Raw genomic sequence first — 13,764 nt, 5'->3', positions numbered from 1 at the left:
TCTTGAAAAGACACTAGATAATAATAATAATAAATCCACAATTGAAAATAGTGCTCTCGAAGAAGCACAAGATGGTGATAATGAGATCATCAATAATGAAGCCGAAAACAAGAATGATCTCGAGATTTCAATTAATTATGTTAATACAGGAAATCTGTTGAACCGAAAAGGTATGAATATTGATGAGATATTTTCATTCTCAGTTGCATGTGAAATAATGAATGAAAACGATGATCATGAACCAAGAACTATGGGTGAATGTCAAAATAGACATGATTGGAAAAATTGGAAAGATGCAGTAGATACTTAATTAAATTCTCTTAAAAAACGAAAAGTATTTGGCCCTATTACGGTTTTACCAAAAGATGTAAAACCAGTTGGGTATAAATGGGTTTTTGTAAGAAAACGAAATGAGAAAAATGAGATTGTAAAATACAAAGCTCGTCTTGTTGCACAAGGTTTTTACCAAAGACCAGGAATTGATTATGAGGTAACATATTCTCCTGTTATGGATGCCATTACTTTTCGTTATTTAATTGGTTTATCAGTATTTAACAATCTTGATATGTATCTTATGGATGTTGTTACTGCTTATTTATATGGTTCACTTGACACTGATATATACATGAAAATCCCAAAAGGATTTAAAATGCCCGATACATCAAAACCTAGAGAAATGTATGCAATTAAGTTGCAAAGGTCATTGTATGGGTTAAAACAATCAGGACGCATGTGGTATAATAGGTTAAGTGAATATTTACTTAAAGAAGGCTATGAGAATAATCCTATTTGTCCTTGTGTTTTTATAAGAAAAACAATGTCTGGTTTTGTAATAATTGCTGTCTATGTTGATAATTTAAATATCATTGGAACTAATAGAGAAATTAAGGAAGCAAGAGATTACTTAAAGAAAGAATTTGAAATGAAAGATTTGGGAAAAACTAGGTTCTGTCTTGGTTTACAAATTGAGCATACTAAAAATGGTATACTGGTACATCAAGCAAATTATACAGAAAGAGTATTGAAAAGGTTTAACATGGACAAAGCAAATCCTTTGAGCACTCCAATGATGGGTAGAACACTCAATGTTGACAGTGATCCATTTAGACCTAAGGAAGGTAATGAAGAAGATCTTGGCTCTGAAGTACCATATCTCAGTGCTATTGGGGCACTCATGTACCTTGCTAACTATACAAGACCAGATATAGCTGTTGCAGTAAATTTACTAGCAAGATTCAGCTCATGCCCTACAAAAAGACATTGGAAAGGAATAAAGCACATATTTCGATATCTTCGAGGTACATCTGATCTTGGTTTGTTTTATTCTAACAATATAAAACCAGTTTTGCTTGGTTATGCAGATGCAGGGTACTTGTCAGATCCACATAATGCTAAATCACAAACTGGATATATATTTACATATGGTAACACTGCAATATCATGGAGATCGCAAAAACAAACACTTGTAACAACTTCTTCAAATCATGCTGAAATAATTGCCCTTCATGAAGCAAGCAAAGAGTGTAGATGGTTACGATTGGTAACTCGACATATTCAAGGAGCGTCTGGTTTACCAATTGATAATAATCCAACAATTTTGTATGAAGACAATGCTGCATGTGTTACTCAAATGAAAGAAGGCTACACAAAAAGTGACAGAACCAAGCATATTCCTCCCAAGTTTTTCTCATTCACACAAGAACTTGAAAGAAATAAATAGGTTGATATTCAATATATTCGTTCATGTGATAACATGGCAGACCTATTTACAAAGGCACTTCCTACATCGGTTTTCAAGAAGCATGTGCAAAATATTGAAATGCGCCATCGTAGAGATCTTTGAAAAAGAGCTAATTGTGTATGTTCTTTTGAGGGGGAGCATAATGTTGCACTTTTTTTTTCCCTTATTAAGGTTTTTATCCCAATGGGTTTTTCCTTATAAGGTTTTTAACGAGGCAACGTGTGTTCCCGTAAAATTCCCCTCAACAAGGTTTCAAAGGAGCACCATGATAGATATTTCTAAGGGGGAGTGTTATAATAATAAAGAATATTATTATTATTATTTAAAAATTTCTATCTAATAGTCAAATTTAGAATAGTAATGACAAATTATTGGTGATGTATAATTTGTCAAAGATAGAATAGTGATACTAATTATAATAGTAATTTCTCCACTAGTATAAATACACCTCTTTGGTAAATGTAAATGACACACCAAGTTTTACTTTGAAAGATAGAAAAGTTTCATTCCACTTCCTCCATCATTTTCATAGTTGGCTTCATAAATTCAACTTAAGTTAGGTTCAATATCTAGTTATTCTTAACGGTTTGTTAGTAGTATCTCAATATTGTTTTTTAAATTAAGGGCATTTTTATGATTGTTGCACTCATTTTTTTGTTGTTTTTTTAACTATGTGTAAGCAATGATAATTAACAATCTTAAATAATATTCTTCTGCAACTACAATTAGTTCAATTGATAGATGCATAAACATTTATTATATAGGACGTGTTCGGAAGACATGTGATTCCTTATTTCTCCACACTTAAAGGAATTTAGCTCTAACTATTAGGCTGTTTGACTTAAGAAACAAATCATAAACACAATAGTTCATTTTTATTTCTTCTTCAAACTATTTTTAATACAATTTGAAAGAACAAAATCATTTAAACTAACTTTGATCTACATGACTACATCCTCCTATGCAAATTAACTTGATACATAAAATCCAAACTCTAATTTTTACAAGAAATATCACCAACATGAATCAAACTTGATGAATCCACATCATTTGTAATAAATCACAGGCTTATCTGATTCAGAATCCCACATGCCTCCTTCCTTCATATACTCAACATATCTAGCAAATTCAGGCTTAGATGTTGCTTTCTTCTTCCTCCTCCTAAAATCAAAGAAATTCAAAAGTGGGTGAACACTGTTATTCTTAGGATCACTACTACTTACTTTCTTTGTAGGGTTTCTTTGTAGATTAATATCACCAAAGTTTGAAGCCATAGCCATTTTATCCTTTGTATTTGATGGCCCTGAAGGAACACTTGCACTTCTCTTCAAGTACTCTTCATTTGAAATTCCATTATCATTGGAAATTCCATTATTATCTCCACCAAACTCTTTATCTAATTTCTCATATTTTTCAGGGCCTCTTCGAGTACTAGTGGATCTAAACATGGCTTGATTTTGAGGTTTGGTTGATGGAATAGAAAAAGTAGAAATATGAAAGAAAAATGGTTGGTGGGACTTGGTAAGAGATGTGGATTAGATATATAACTTGTAGCACTTAGCATAATAGAGTGATTTATATATTCTATGTCAAGTTTGGGTTGCTAGTTTTTGTGTTTTTTCATTTGTATATTTTTTTATCTAATGTTTTTTTTCTATATACGTGGTTTGAAAACTACTAATGATGCAGATTTCTATTGACTTTTTCTACCATTCTAAAAAAATTTCCGCCCACAATTAAATAAAAGCTGTGATATGTTGGACCAAGGAAATATAAATATAATTAAAATAACAATTGAGTGAATTTAATTGCTTCTATTAAACCAAGCTTGATTTCCTTAGTCAAAGTGCCCCTCCCTAACTGTATTTATTTTTCTAAAACTTTGATTGCTTTGATATGAAATATTTTATTTTTAAAAAAAGTTGAAACGTTCAAAATAAATTGTCTGGCAATAGTAGACCAACACGAGATAGTATGACTAAAAAAGTTATAATTAATGTTCACGAATCGTATATGATGCTTTTAATAAATGCAACATCGTGTTGATTTTTTTTTTACAGAACCTCTCGTGTTAATTCTGAACAGTTAACTCTTCCCTCAAATTCAAATATTTGGTATTTTATCAGTGTATTTTTGTTTCAAATTATCTGTCTTGGAAGAAATTATTTACAAAGTAGGAATTAATATATTTTAATCGAAAGCGTTAACAAGAAATCCATTGTCGTCCAGCGGTTAGGATATCTGGCTTTCACCCAGGAGACCCGGGTTCGATTCCCGGCAATGGAACTTTTTGTATTTTTTTTTTTACAAATCATACTCCATTATTCAAACAATTACGTAAAATGTTTACCTGGTGTTAACTTTTCTTAATTTTGTTAATATAAATGAGTATAATGCATTACAATTTTGTTAATATCCTACTAAATAAATATGAACTATATAGTAAATTTACTAATACTTCTATTTACATAAATTCATCATGATTAATTGAACGAGTTTTCAAAAACAATTTTCAAATTTGATTTGGTCTAAATAAATATAATGATTTAGACAATTCACATTTAACTATTTTTAAAATAGATTTTTAATTGGAACTTATAATAAACCCCTCTATTGGCTGGCTTATCATGTCTTGTGTATTAGGGTTATACATTGGAATAAACATGAAAATACCAAGTCATAGGTTCAAGTTAAGACATCTATGAGGAAATGGCAAAAACCTATAATAATAAAAAACAAAACAGCAATATAAAGCAAAATAAATAAATAAATCATAACAAGATCTATGAAAAACGGGTTTAGCTGGTGTATCTGAATTGAATAGACTCCTTAGTTCCATTATTGAAGTTGAGTATTGACTTTTGACTTTTAGACCTTTATAGACCTAAAATCTGGGTGATAAAGTTCATGGGAAGAAATGGAGGGGATCATTGTTTTTTTACTTAAGAGAGATCCTTCCTCATTTAAATTGATATTCTTTATTTTAGAGTACATGCCAAACTACAGTGTTGTATAACTGCAGATATGTTCCTGGACACCTTGCGCACAACCAAATTGTCGTATTACCAAAAAAATAACCATACGCCACCACGTACAGCATGTTCTGATATTCAAATTAACAGTATGAACACCAAAGCACTGACAAAACTTATTGGAAACAAGAGCAGCCATCATCCTAGAAATCGCACATAAAAAGTACTCAAGAGGAATGAAATTAAGCCTTTGGAACTTTATCTACCACAGCATTATCAGGGACGTTAATCTCTGGAGGTGTGTCTTGAACAGCGTTGAGTACTGAACCATCTTCAGAACGAGCAACCTTCTTGCCAAGAACTTTCACAAACTCAGTCTCATCCAGTGGTTTTGCATTTTCAGCAGCGTGAGCCTGAGCCAAACTGGAATAATTTAAGGCAGATTGTGAGAAGAATGTCATTTCATCTTCTGTAAGCTTCCTCAAGAACCTTGCGGGATTCCCTCCCCAAACCTGCAAAATGCACATGATAGTCGTAAATAAGCTGAAAACCTTCTGATCAAGTCATTTGAATATAGGTCCAATTGAATCCCGCGTAGAATGAATCATGAATGCTCTATGATAACTTCCACTGATGATTGTAGAAAGTTAAAATATCTAAAACTATTTAATTTCAAGCAGAACAGAGCACACTTCCTTCACTGACGGAAAAGGTGTTCATACAAACCTCTCCATAGGGGATCCTAGTATGCTGCTTGACAAGAGCTCCAGCAGCAACCATGGCATGCTTCTCAACATACACGCCATCAAGCAAGGTTGCACCCATGCCAATGAATGCCTCATCCTCAACAGTGCATCCTTGTAACACAGCACTGTGACCTAAATTCATAGTGCCAAATCCTTAGATAATGTTCACACCAAAACCATGGTTAAGTCATTGACAAAATGATCACATATCCTTTTTACTCACCTACAGTGACATTATCTCCAATGATTGTAGGTAATACCTTTCCACTCAAATTAGACTTAGCAACATGAACAAGAGAATTGTCTTGTATATTAGTTGAAGATCCAATAGTAATGCTGTTAACATCACCTTCACAGAAAAAATATCATTTAGTTAAAAGTAAAAAACAGTAGCAGAAACATAAATGTCAGAAAGATATGGGAGTGGGGATTATTCATACTAAACCCCATTTAATAATGGAGTACACAATGTGCATATAAAATGATAATGAGCGCATTCCATTTGAATACAAATAATTGAAGTTGAAGTAATGAAAATGAAGGAAATAAGTATCCAAGGCGTGGTACTCTTTCTTACACAAAGAGAGAAGAAGGGAGTATAATGCACTGAGGTTAGGGGTGTTCAGCGATTTGGTAACACCTGATCTAACATCTCAGAACCCAAAATAGTTTGGTTCCCATAACAGGTTGAGTTTCAAATATGTGAACCTGTTAACTGACCTAAACCATATAACTTTTTTATTCTTAAATTATTTTGTTTAAGTTTAGTAAATAATATTATTTTTGAAATATTTGAGAATTACTATTGTATTATTTAAATTTCTAATTTTTTTTGGCTATAAAAAATGTTGGAATGTTATTAAAAATGTACATTTTTAATAAACTTGCAAATTAATTTTTCAGTTTGTGACACGGTTGATCTGGCCTAAACCAACCATTCTTCATTGGGTTAGTTTGGTTTGGGTTGGATTTTGATGATTTTTTTACATAAACCCAACCCAAACTGAAGAGCTTTTGTTATTCGGCTAATAGAGTTGGTTGACCAGCCAGCGAGCATCCCTAAATGCAATAAGCAATAAATTTCTAACTGTCACTTAAAGTAAGTATGCTTGCTTTGCAAAGGTGTCCAAATGAAAAAACAGACATATGGAACAGAGAAATGGAGTGAGTTGGAAAGGTTTTGTTTTTCAAAATCAGTTTTGGTGCTTGGTAAAGGTATCCAAAAGGACTGAACGCCATTCTCAAGCAATGGAAGGAGAGGCTTAAAATTAGAGTCCTGAAGTGAATGAGTTTCAATTCCACTTAGCATGTGTTTGTATTTGTGTCACATCACCCTACGGTTGTTTACTTCACTTAATTGGAGCTTTACAATTATCATGTTAGTAAACATTGGGATGCAAGAACCCAACTCCAAACTTGAATCCAAAGGTAAGCATATTTTCATTTCAAAAATTGAATGCATAATATCAGATCAACCAAGGACGCCCTAGGTAAAATATGGGCAGTTTGGAGTCCCCCGCATCTTTTGAGGCACGACTTTTTCCATTACAATGAAAAAGAAAAAACTCAGCTTATATGAAGTTGGATCTCAGATATGATTCTCTATTTGTGTATTTTTCCAATCCACATTTATGAAAGACAAATGGTAGAACCTGTGAATTATGAATCTTAATTGTGTTCAATAGGTGATGGGATACATATTAAAACCTGACGTTATGGTCATAAATCCCATAAACAAAACAAAATTAATAAACATCTCAATAAAAAACCATGTAACATACACAAAATAAGGACTTCGAGTTGAAGGAATTATTAATAATAATGTACAATTTCTATTAAACATCAACCATCTGAAGAATAAGTACGGGATTTGTTAATCTAATCGATGTCTCATTAGACAGTTAACTAAAATGGTAGCTTGTTGTCGAACTTGTTCTCTATGAACTCTAATTCGATCTCACCTGTTACCTCATGGATCCTAAAGGTAGGCATTCTAGATTCCGATTTTTGTTTTAGTAAAACTAATATGCTATAATTTGTACCTACAGTTTTAACAATATTTATTATTCCAAATCCTAGGTTCAAAAAAATATATTATTCCAAATCCTTCAACAAATATCAGAGCCAATGTGCTTAAAACTAAATAACTTAAGTGTGCTATGAAATAACTTAACAGAGTTCAGTGGTTTACCTCTGAGAACACATCCATACCAAATGGAGGAAGATTGACCAATCTGAACATCACCGGTAATGGAAGCACTGGGAGCAATAAATGCATCTTTATGAACGTAAGGAGCTTTATCATATACATTCATCAAAGGTCGATGCCTGGATACTGAACACAAATCGAAACCCCCATAAAAACAAAGAAAACCCTAATCAATAAACGCGGTTAAAAAAAGTGCGTTTCAAACCCTAACTATTGAAAATCAATAAAAACATTAATCAATTGAGTAAGTGGAACAAACGAAACTAGCTAGGGAAAGAGAAATTCGCACGAAATTAACGGAAAAAAAAAACGGAAAATGATTTGAGTTGAAAAATGGAGAAGTGAACGTACGTTGTTCTTGGAAGTAGTAGTTGCCTTGGAGACGAGAGCCGAGACGGTCGATGGCTTGGCCGGTCTCGCGGATCCAGAATCCGACGGCGTAGAAAGCTCTGCCCAATGTTCCCATTTCGATAGGAGTGTGTGTAAGATAGTGCGGTGGTGGTGGTGGTTGTTGGTAGTGGTAACCTCACTTCGAAGCGCTTACACAGATCTTCACTATGTTTTCTCAATTTTCCATATATTATGATTCCCTGTGAATAAAATTTACATTTCATTTTAGAATTTACTCTATTTTTAAAATAAATAAATTTCCCCGACTAGGCAAAAGAAAATATATAAAAGAGGGCAAGAAGGTACAAAATAGTTTTTAATTATTATACAACAAAAGGGTAAAAAAAAACTATATTTTAATAAATTACAATTTTTCTTAATTATCATACAATTATATTTACCGTGTGCATAAATTAAATCTTTGAAAAAATAATTAAATTTAATTATAATTTTGATCCCCTTATTTTTTTCTGATTCATGAAATTGATCCTCTATTTTAAATTTTAATATTTTTGGTCCACATATTTTAAATTTAAATAATTTTGGTCCTCTTTCATATTTTTGCACTTAAAATTAACGATGTTTTCAAAATGAAAAATTACTTGTAAAACATGACAAATCATCATATATAAATATTATTGAACTTTGTAGATAAAAATGTAAGTTAAAAAACAAAAAAATTCATCGATTTTCTATGAAAAAACTTGAGAGGGGAACTAAAAATGTTTGAATTTAAAATAGGGGGCCAAAATTGTTTGAATTTAAAATAGGTGGACTAATTTCGTGAATCAGACAAAATATGAGAATCAAAACTGTAATTTAGCCCAATAATTAATACAAAATTCTAACCGGAATGAAAAAAGAATGGAGTGGTATCATTGACTAAAATAACCATTAATTCAATTTTAAAGAATGAATAACTTCGTATTGTTCACAATCCTCAACTTCAACTTTGTATCAAATATGATTGAATTTGAAGTATAAAATCTTTTGAGTTGTTTTTTTAATTCTACAAATTAAGAATTAAGATTGGTATTGTATTGTGTGAAATTTCATGTTGTATATTAAATATTGGCATTATGATACATTTAATGTTTAATTCATCCTTCTTCTTTTTTTTACATGAAGGGCAAAAGCCCCAAAAGAAACAAACTACAACGGAACCAACCGAGTGTGGAACAAACCGATTACATCAAAATCAAATAAATCCTTCATGAACAAAGGACATTATTGGTAAAAACAAACTTTTTGAGATTGTTGAATTCAATGCTTTGTTAGCTCATCAACACATCTATTTGCCTCTCTAAAAATATGCTTAAAGGAAACCTCAACTTCTGCAAGGAGCAATTTCTTGATCTTGTATAAGAGGTTACCACTTGTAGTAGAGTCTATGTTACTGATAATATCCTTGACAATTTGTTTGGAGTCTGATTCAATGATAATTTGCTTGAATCCCATGCTAATTCTAATTTGTAAGCCTTCATAAATTGCTCAGAGCTCAGCATCATAAGCTTTGCAAATGCCAATATTCTTTTAGTATCCTCCCAGCCATTCACCTTCTTCTCTTCTAATGATGGCACCACAACCCGCGAAAACCATAATGACTTGCAGCACCATCGACATTAATCTTTATCCAACTTCTCAAAGGTTTGTCCCATTTAATCATCTTCTCTTCCATGTTAGGAGCTGTTGCAACTACATGTGTCCTTTTCGCTTCCTTGTACTGATGAATTTGTCTCATGATGAAGCCATAATCATCCACCGGTGTGTTGTAATTACCATCATGCTCCTATTTGTTGTGCCAAAGCCAAAGAAAGTAGCATGCATTTGCCCAAAATAGCTGCCATTGATTGCTTGAATTTCACCCCAAATGGTTAACCAAGTTAAGATGAATCCAGTCTTGTAAGTTACCTGCAAAAAATAACATATTGTTGTTAGCTAAATTCGCTGCATTCCACAACTTGTTGATACTAGGGCAGTCTCGAAGAACATGCAGCGTATCTTCCTCAATGTTTCCACATCTTCTACACATAGCACTCCCCAAACCCATGCGAGCTTTCTTTTGATTGGTTAATAAGCCATCATGCTCCATTCTTCAAACGAAAAAATGAATTCTCTCCATCCCAACTAATTTCCAAATTTTCTTCCAAACATCAGCATCTACAATTTCCTCATTCTGCATAAGATTCTTGTATAAGATACTGACAAAATATTTATCACCTTCCATCCCTACTGTTGCACCCCAAAATTTGCCCACTTATTTATTCCCCAATTGGCCCTCACGTTACATTCATGTGCATACCTCATCTAGGCCATTCATCCATTACATTCATCCATATCATGGTTACCATTCAGAACTGATAAGAAAAGAGCTTCTGCAGAAGAAATTCCTGATCAAAAATAAGAGAAGATTTGAAGTTTGATGGTATGACGTCTTTCCCATTGAAGTCCTCCTAAAATCAAGGTTTCATCATCTCCAAGTCAAAGTTTTGATTTAAAGACACAACCCTCAAGTTCGTCAGGCGTCCCAAATTAGGGTTCTGCCCGAAGTCAACCCTGTTGACTTTGTGGTCAAAAGTTAATTAGGATATGACTTTTGGATATGAAAAGGTGGTTGCTTTGAAGAAATATTCATTGAAGTTTCCTTGGTTGAAAATTGATTGAGAATTAGATCGAAATTGATTAATCGGGAAATTCATCTGGAATCGGGAAAATTAGGAAAAGTTGACTTTTTCATCAAAGTCAAGGTCAACTGTCAAATGTTGACTCTTGGTGGAAATAAAATCAGAAAAGTCACAGAAATGTGGAAAATCAAGAAATAATCAAAAGTTGCCATTTTTGGAAGTTGGTTAAAATAGAAAATTCCAAAAGAGGAAAGTTCTAAAACTTGGAAAATATTTTGAGTTTTTAGAATGATTGATCAGCATACTTCATGACCAATTTACATGTGGCTAGAGGCACTTTCTGGAAAAAGTTTCAACATCAAAGTTGTTCAAATCATGACCCTCTACAAGTTTGTAGTTGGAAGTTTTTGCATTTGAAGCTTAGATCAAAAGATATAAGAGTTTGAAGTTGGAAGATTTCATTTGTTCAAGTCATGTTGTTAGGCTAATTTCTGGGCACGTGTGACGCAATTCATCAAACACGTGGCGTGCCAACTTTGAAGCTGATTATAGAGACGCAAAAAGATCCATAAGGTGTAAACTTGGTATGCATCTCTTCTCCTAAATGTCCTCTATACAATGAGCCAAGAATCATGTCAATTGAGTAAGTTTTGAATCAGTTATGAGCCTCCAAAGTCACATCCTCGCGGAGTCTAAATTGTACATCTGGCTGGGCACAAACTCAAGGCATGCAGATAGCATTTGGTCGAGCACATGGTGAGCCATTTTAAAGTCTAATTGTAGAGAGCTACAGGGACTTTTAGAATCCAACCTAAGAATCAAAATGTTCTATCCCACGCCATCTTTCATTTGACACCAATATTACACTCTTTGGTTAAGGGTGGAATAAAATATATGATCACAAAGTCTTGCCATTGAGTAGTGCATTTTGATATGGGCTCCAGACTAAAGCACAATGCAAGCACGCGCAATAGGTAGTAGTTGCAAATCATCATGTTTCAGGAGGAGTTTTGGTTTAGTGAGAGGCCTTATTTCTTAATCTCTTCAACATCAATGTTGGACCATCATATTCCCTCTTTACAACAACCCTAATTTCAGGGCATATGGCCATGCATGGATGAAGATATAACTAGGTAAAGGGGACTCATCAGAGTAGTCTTGGCACGAGAATTGTCATGGGATTGTTACAGCCTGCATACCATAAACAATGCACCATCAGCAAATTTCTGAATGAGGCCACGCCATACCAATAACAAGAGAAAGTCACGTGGGATATGTGCTTGAAAGGAACAAACTTGTGCATTAAGATTAAGAGAGAATATTCACTACACCTCTATTCCACCATAACACTTCCATGAACCACACAACCTCACTATAAATTCTCTAATTCCTCACAAACTAAAATGCACGCTCTCACTTTCATTTCCTGAATCTTCACACTCACTCTCATTCTCTTCTTACTCTCCCATTCTCTCTCTTTCGTTGTTCTCTCTCTTTCTCTCTCCAGTTTGTTACAACCTCCAACAAACTTCTCCGGCCACCACAACTGCCTCTAACCACCATCATCTCAGCCTCGTCATCTTCATCACTCTCTCTCTCATCTTGAACAACCACCTATCATCTTCGTCAATCAACAACAACCTGCACTTATCATCTTCATCAATCAACAACAACCTGCACCTATCATCTTCATCAATCAAAACACCACTACAACCACCACCCTCTCCGTCATCAATCAGTTCCATAGAAGCACATCAGTTTCGTGGATAATCATTCATTGAGTTGCAAGATCAAGATGGAGGTTTGTAGAGCTTTCTTCGACATTTTCGGTTCAAGAACTTGTTCAGGTAAGATTCTCAAATCTTCTCAGCATGTTAGAACTTCCATGTTAGGAACATGTAGATAGATTGCATATGCGAGCTCCTCACCACCGGGAGCGTTGAATGCTTGTGGTGGATACATGTGCATATTCGTTACGGTACTGCGTTTCATAGCATTTATCATGTTCTTGCAGCCTGAGATGTATGTTCGCGTTTGAGGATTCATGTGAATAGAATAACATAGTTTTATTAGTGTTTTAGAAGTTAAGGCATGATCGAATGGCTCGCGTTCTTGGGATTTTAGACATTGTTTGCTAAAACTGATTCTAGATCTGGGATCTACGTGTAATTCCGAGTAGGGGAGTGTGTGTTGTTAGAACAAGATTTGTTCTGATCAATTATCTTAGTTTTGATGATAACAATAATATGAATTTTGCTTAAGATAATATGGTACTCTAATCCAATGCAATTTCCTTTTCAGGAAATATATATAAAGAGTATGCATAATTCAGCGCTCAGAAGCTTTGACTCAGAAGGTTCAGCATGCAACATCAGAACATGGTCTGGCAAAACATCAGAAGATGGTCGAAGCAGAATCAGAACATGGGTCTATGGAAGCATCAGAAGAACATGAGATCAGAAGCACTGAAGTTCTGATGGTATCACGCTCAGAAGCACTTCAAGGTTAGAAGATCAGAAGATGCTTTGCACCAAGCTGTTTGACTCTGATGATATTCAAACGTTGTATTTACAAACATCAGATCAGAAGAAAGTACAAGTGGCAGGCTACGCTGACTGACAAAAGGAACGTTAGAAGCTATTAAAGGCAACGTCAGTAGACACAGCGTGAACAAGGCTCGAGGTAGTTGACAAAAGCGTATAACATTAAATGCAAAGCTGTACGGAACATGCAAAGCATTAAATGGATTCAACGGTCATCTTCTCAAACGCCTATATATATGAAGTTCTGATGAGAAGCAAGGTTAACAACTCTGAATAACTCTGAATCAAATTCTGTGAATATTAACTTGCTGAAACGCTGTTCAATTCAAAGCTCAGAAACTTCATCTTCATCAAAGCTCACTACATTGCTTTTGTAATATCTTAGTGAGATTAAGCTTAAACGTTAAGAGAAATATCACTGTTGTGATTATAGCTTTTAAGAAGCATTGTAAAACTCTTAGAAAGATTACATTAAGTTGTAAGTAACTAGAGTGATCAAGTGTTGATCAGAATACTCTAGGAAGTCTTAGCTTGTGTCT

At 33.9% G+C, this 13,764-nt stretch overlaps 3 protein-coding genes and 1 non-coding gene across 4 annotated transcripts; 1 reads left to right on the top strand and 3 right to left on the bottom strand.

The window, feature by feature from the left end:
• Window positions 1-2,597: 2,597 nt before the first annotated feature.
• Window positions 2,598-3,336, bottom strand: LOC131646781 (uncharacterized). The gene has a single exon (XM_058916746.1). The coding sequence runs from the start codon at window positions 3,187-3,189 to the stop codon at window positions 2,788-2,790; it is 402 nt and encodes a 133-aa protein (XP_058772729.1). The 5' UTR covers window positions 3,190-3,336; the 3' UTR covers window positions 2,598-2,787.
• Window positions 3,337-3,955: 619 nt separating this feature from the next.
• On the top strand, window positions 3,956-4,027 carry TRNAE-UUC (transfer RNA glutamic acid (anticodon UUC)). Its single transcript has one exon. It is a non-coding gene; the product is annotated as a tRNA-Glu (tRNA).
• Window positions 4,028-4,645: 618 nt separating this feature from the next.
• On the bottom strand, window positions 4,646-8,266 carry LOC131652084 (gamma carbonic anhydrase 1, mitochondrial-like). Its single transcript, XM_058921861.1, has 5 exons — window positions 8,020-8,266; window positions 7,651-7,794; window positions 5,683-5,808; window positions 5,440-5,591; window positions 4,646-5,225 (listed from the first exon to the last, which is right to left on the bottom strand). Exons 1-5 carry the CDS (start codon window positions 8,132-8,134, stop codon window positions 4,956-4,958), a joined length of 807 nt encoding a protein of 268 aa, XP_058777844.1. The 5' UTR covers window positions 8,135-8,266; the 3' UTR covers window positions 4,646-4,955.
• A 1,055-nt stretch (window positions 8,267-9,321) lies between these two features.
• Window positions 9,322-10,150, bottom strand: LOC131649997 (uncharacterized). The gene is made up of 3 exons (XM_058919739.1): window positions 9,938-10,150; window positions 9,655-9,847; window positions 9,322-9,536 (listed from the first exon to the last, which is right to left on the bottom strand). The coding sequence occupies exons 1-3, from the start codon at window positions 10,148-10,150 to the stop codon at window positions 9,322-9,324; spliced, it is 621 nt and encodes a 206-aa protein (XP_058775722.1).
• Window positions 10,151-13,764: the final 3,614 nt, after the last annotated feature.

The sequence above is a fragment of the Vicia villosa genome, linkage group LG2 (assembly GCF_029867415.1).
Source record: "Vicia villosa cultivar HV-30 ecotype Madison, WI linkage group LG2, Vvil1.0, whole genome shotgun sequence".
Taxonomy (NCBI): Eukaryota; Viridiplantae; Streptophyta; class Magnoliopsida; order Fabales; family Fabaceae; genus Vicia; species Vicia villosa.
Note: the sequence above shows the minus strand (reverse complement) of the source record. Positions and strands in the feature narration are given on the sequence as shown.

Excerpts from the sequence above, each read along its gene's own strand:
- LOC131652084 (XM_058921861.1), bottom strand. The coding sequence starts at position 8,134 with ATGGGAACATTGGGCAGAGCTTTCTACGCCGTCGGATTCTGGATCCGC. Across the intron at positions 7,795-8,019 it reads CTACTACTTCCAAGAACAAC|TATCCAGGCATCGACCTTTG; the intron begins GTACGTTCACTT and ends ATTTGTGTTCAG. Across the intron at positions 5,226-5,439 it reads CTAGGATCCCCTATGGAGAG|GTTTGGGGAGGGAATCCCGC; the intron begins GTTTGTATGAAC and ends TGCATTTTGCAG.
- LOC131646781 (XM_058916746.1), bottom strand. The coding sequence starts at position 3,189 with ATGTTTAGATCCACTAGTACTCGAAGAGGCCCTGAAAAATATGAGAAA.
- LOC131649997 (XM_058919739.1), bottom strand. The coding sequence starts at position 10,150 with ATGGAGCATGATGGCTTATTAACCAATCAAAAGAAAGCTCGCATGGGT. Across the intron at positions 9,848-9,937 it reads ACTGGATTCATCTTAACTTG|GAGCATGATGGTAATTACAA; the intron begins GTTAACCATTTG and ends CACAACAAATAG. Across the intron at positions 9,537-9,654 it reads TGGTGCTGCAAGTCATTATG|GCTTACAAATTAGAATTAGC; the intron begins GTTTTCGCGGGT and ends CAATTTATGAAG.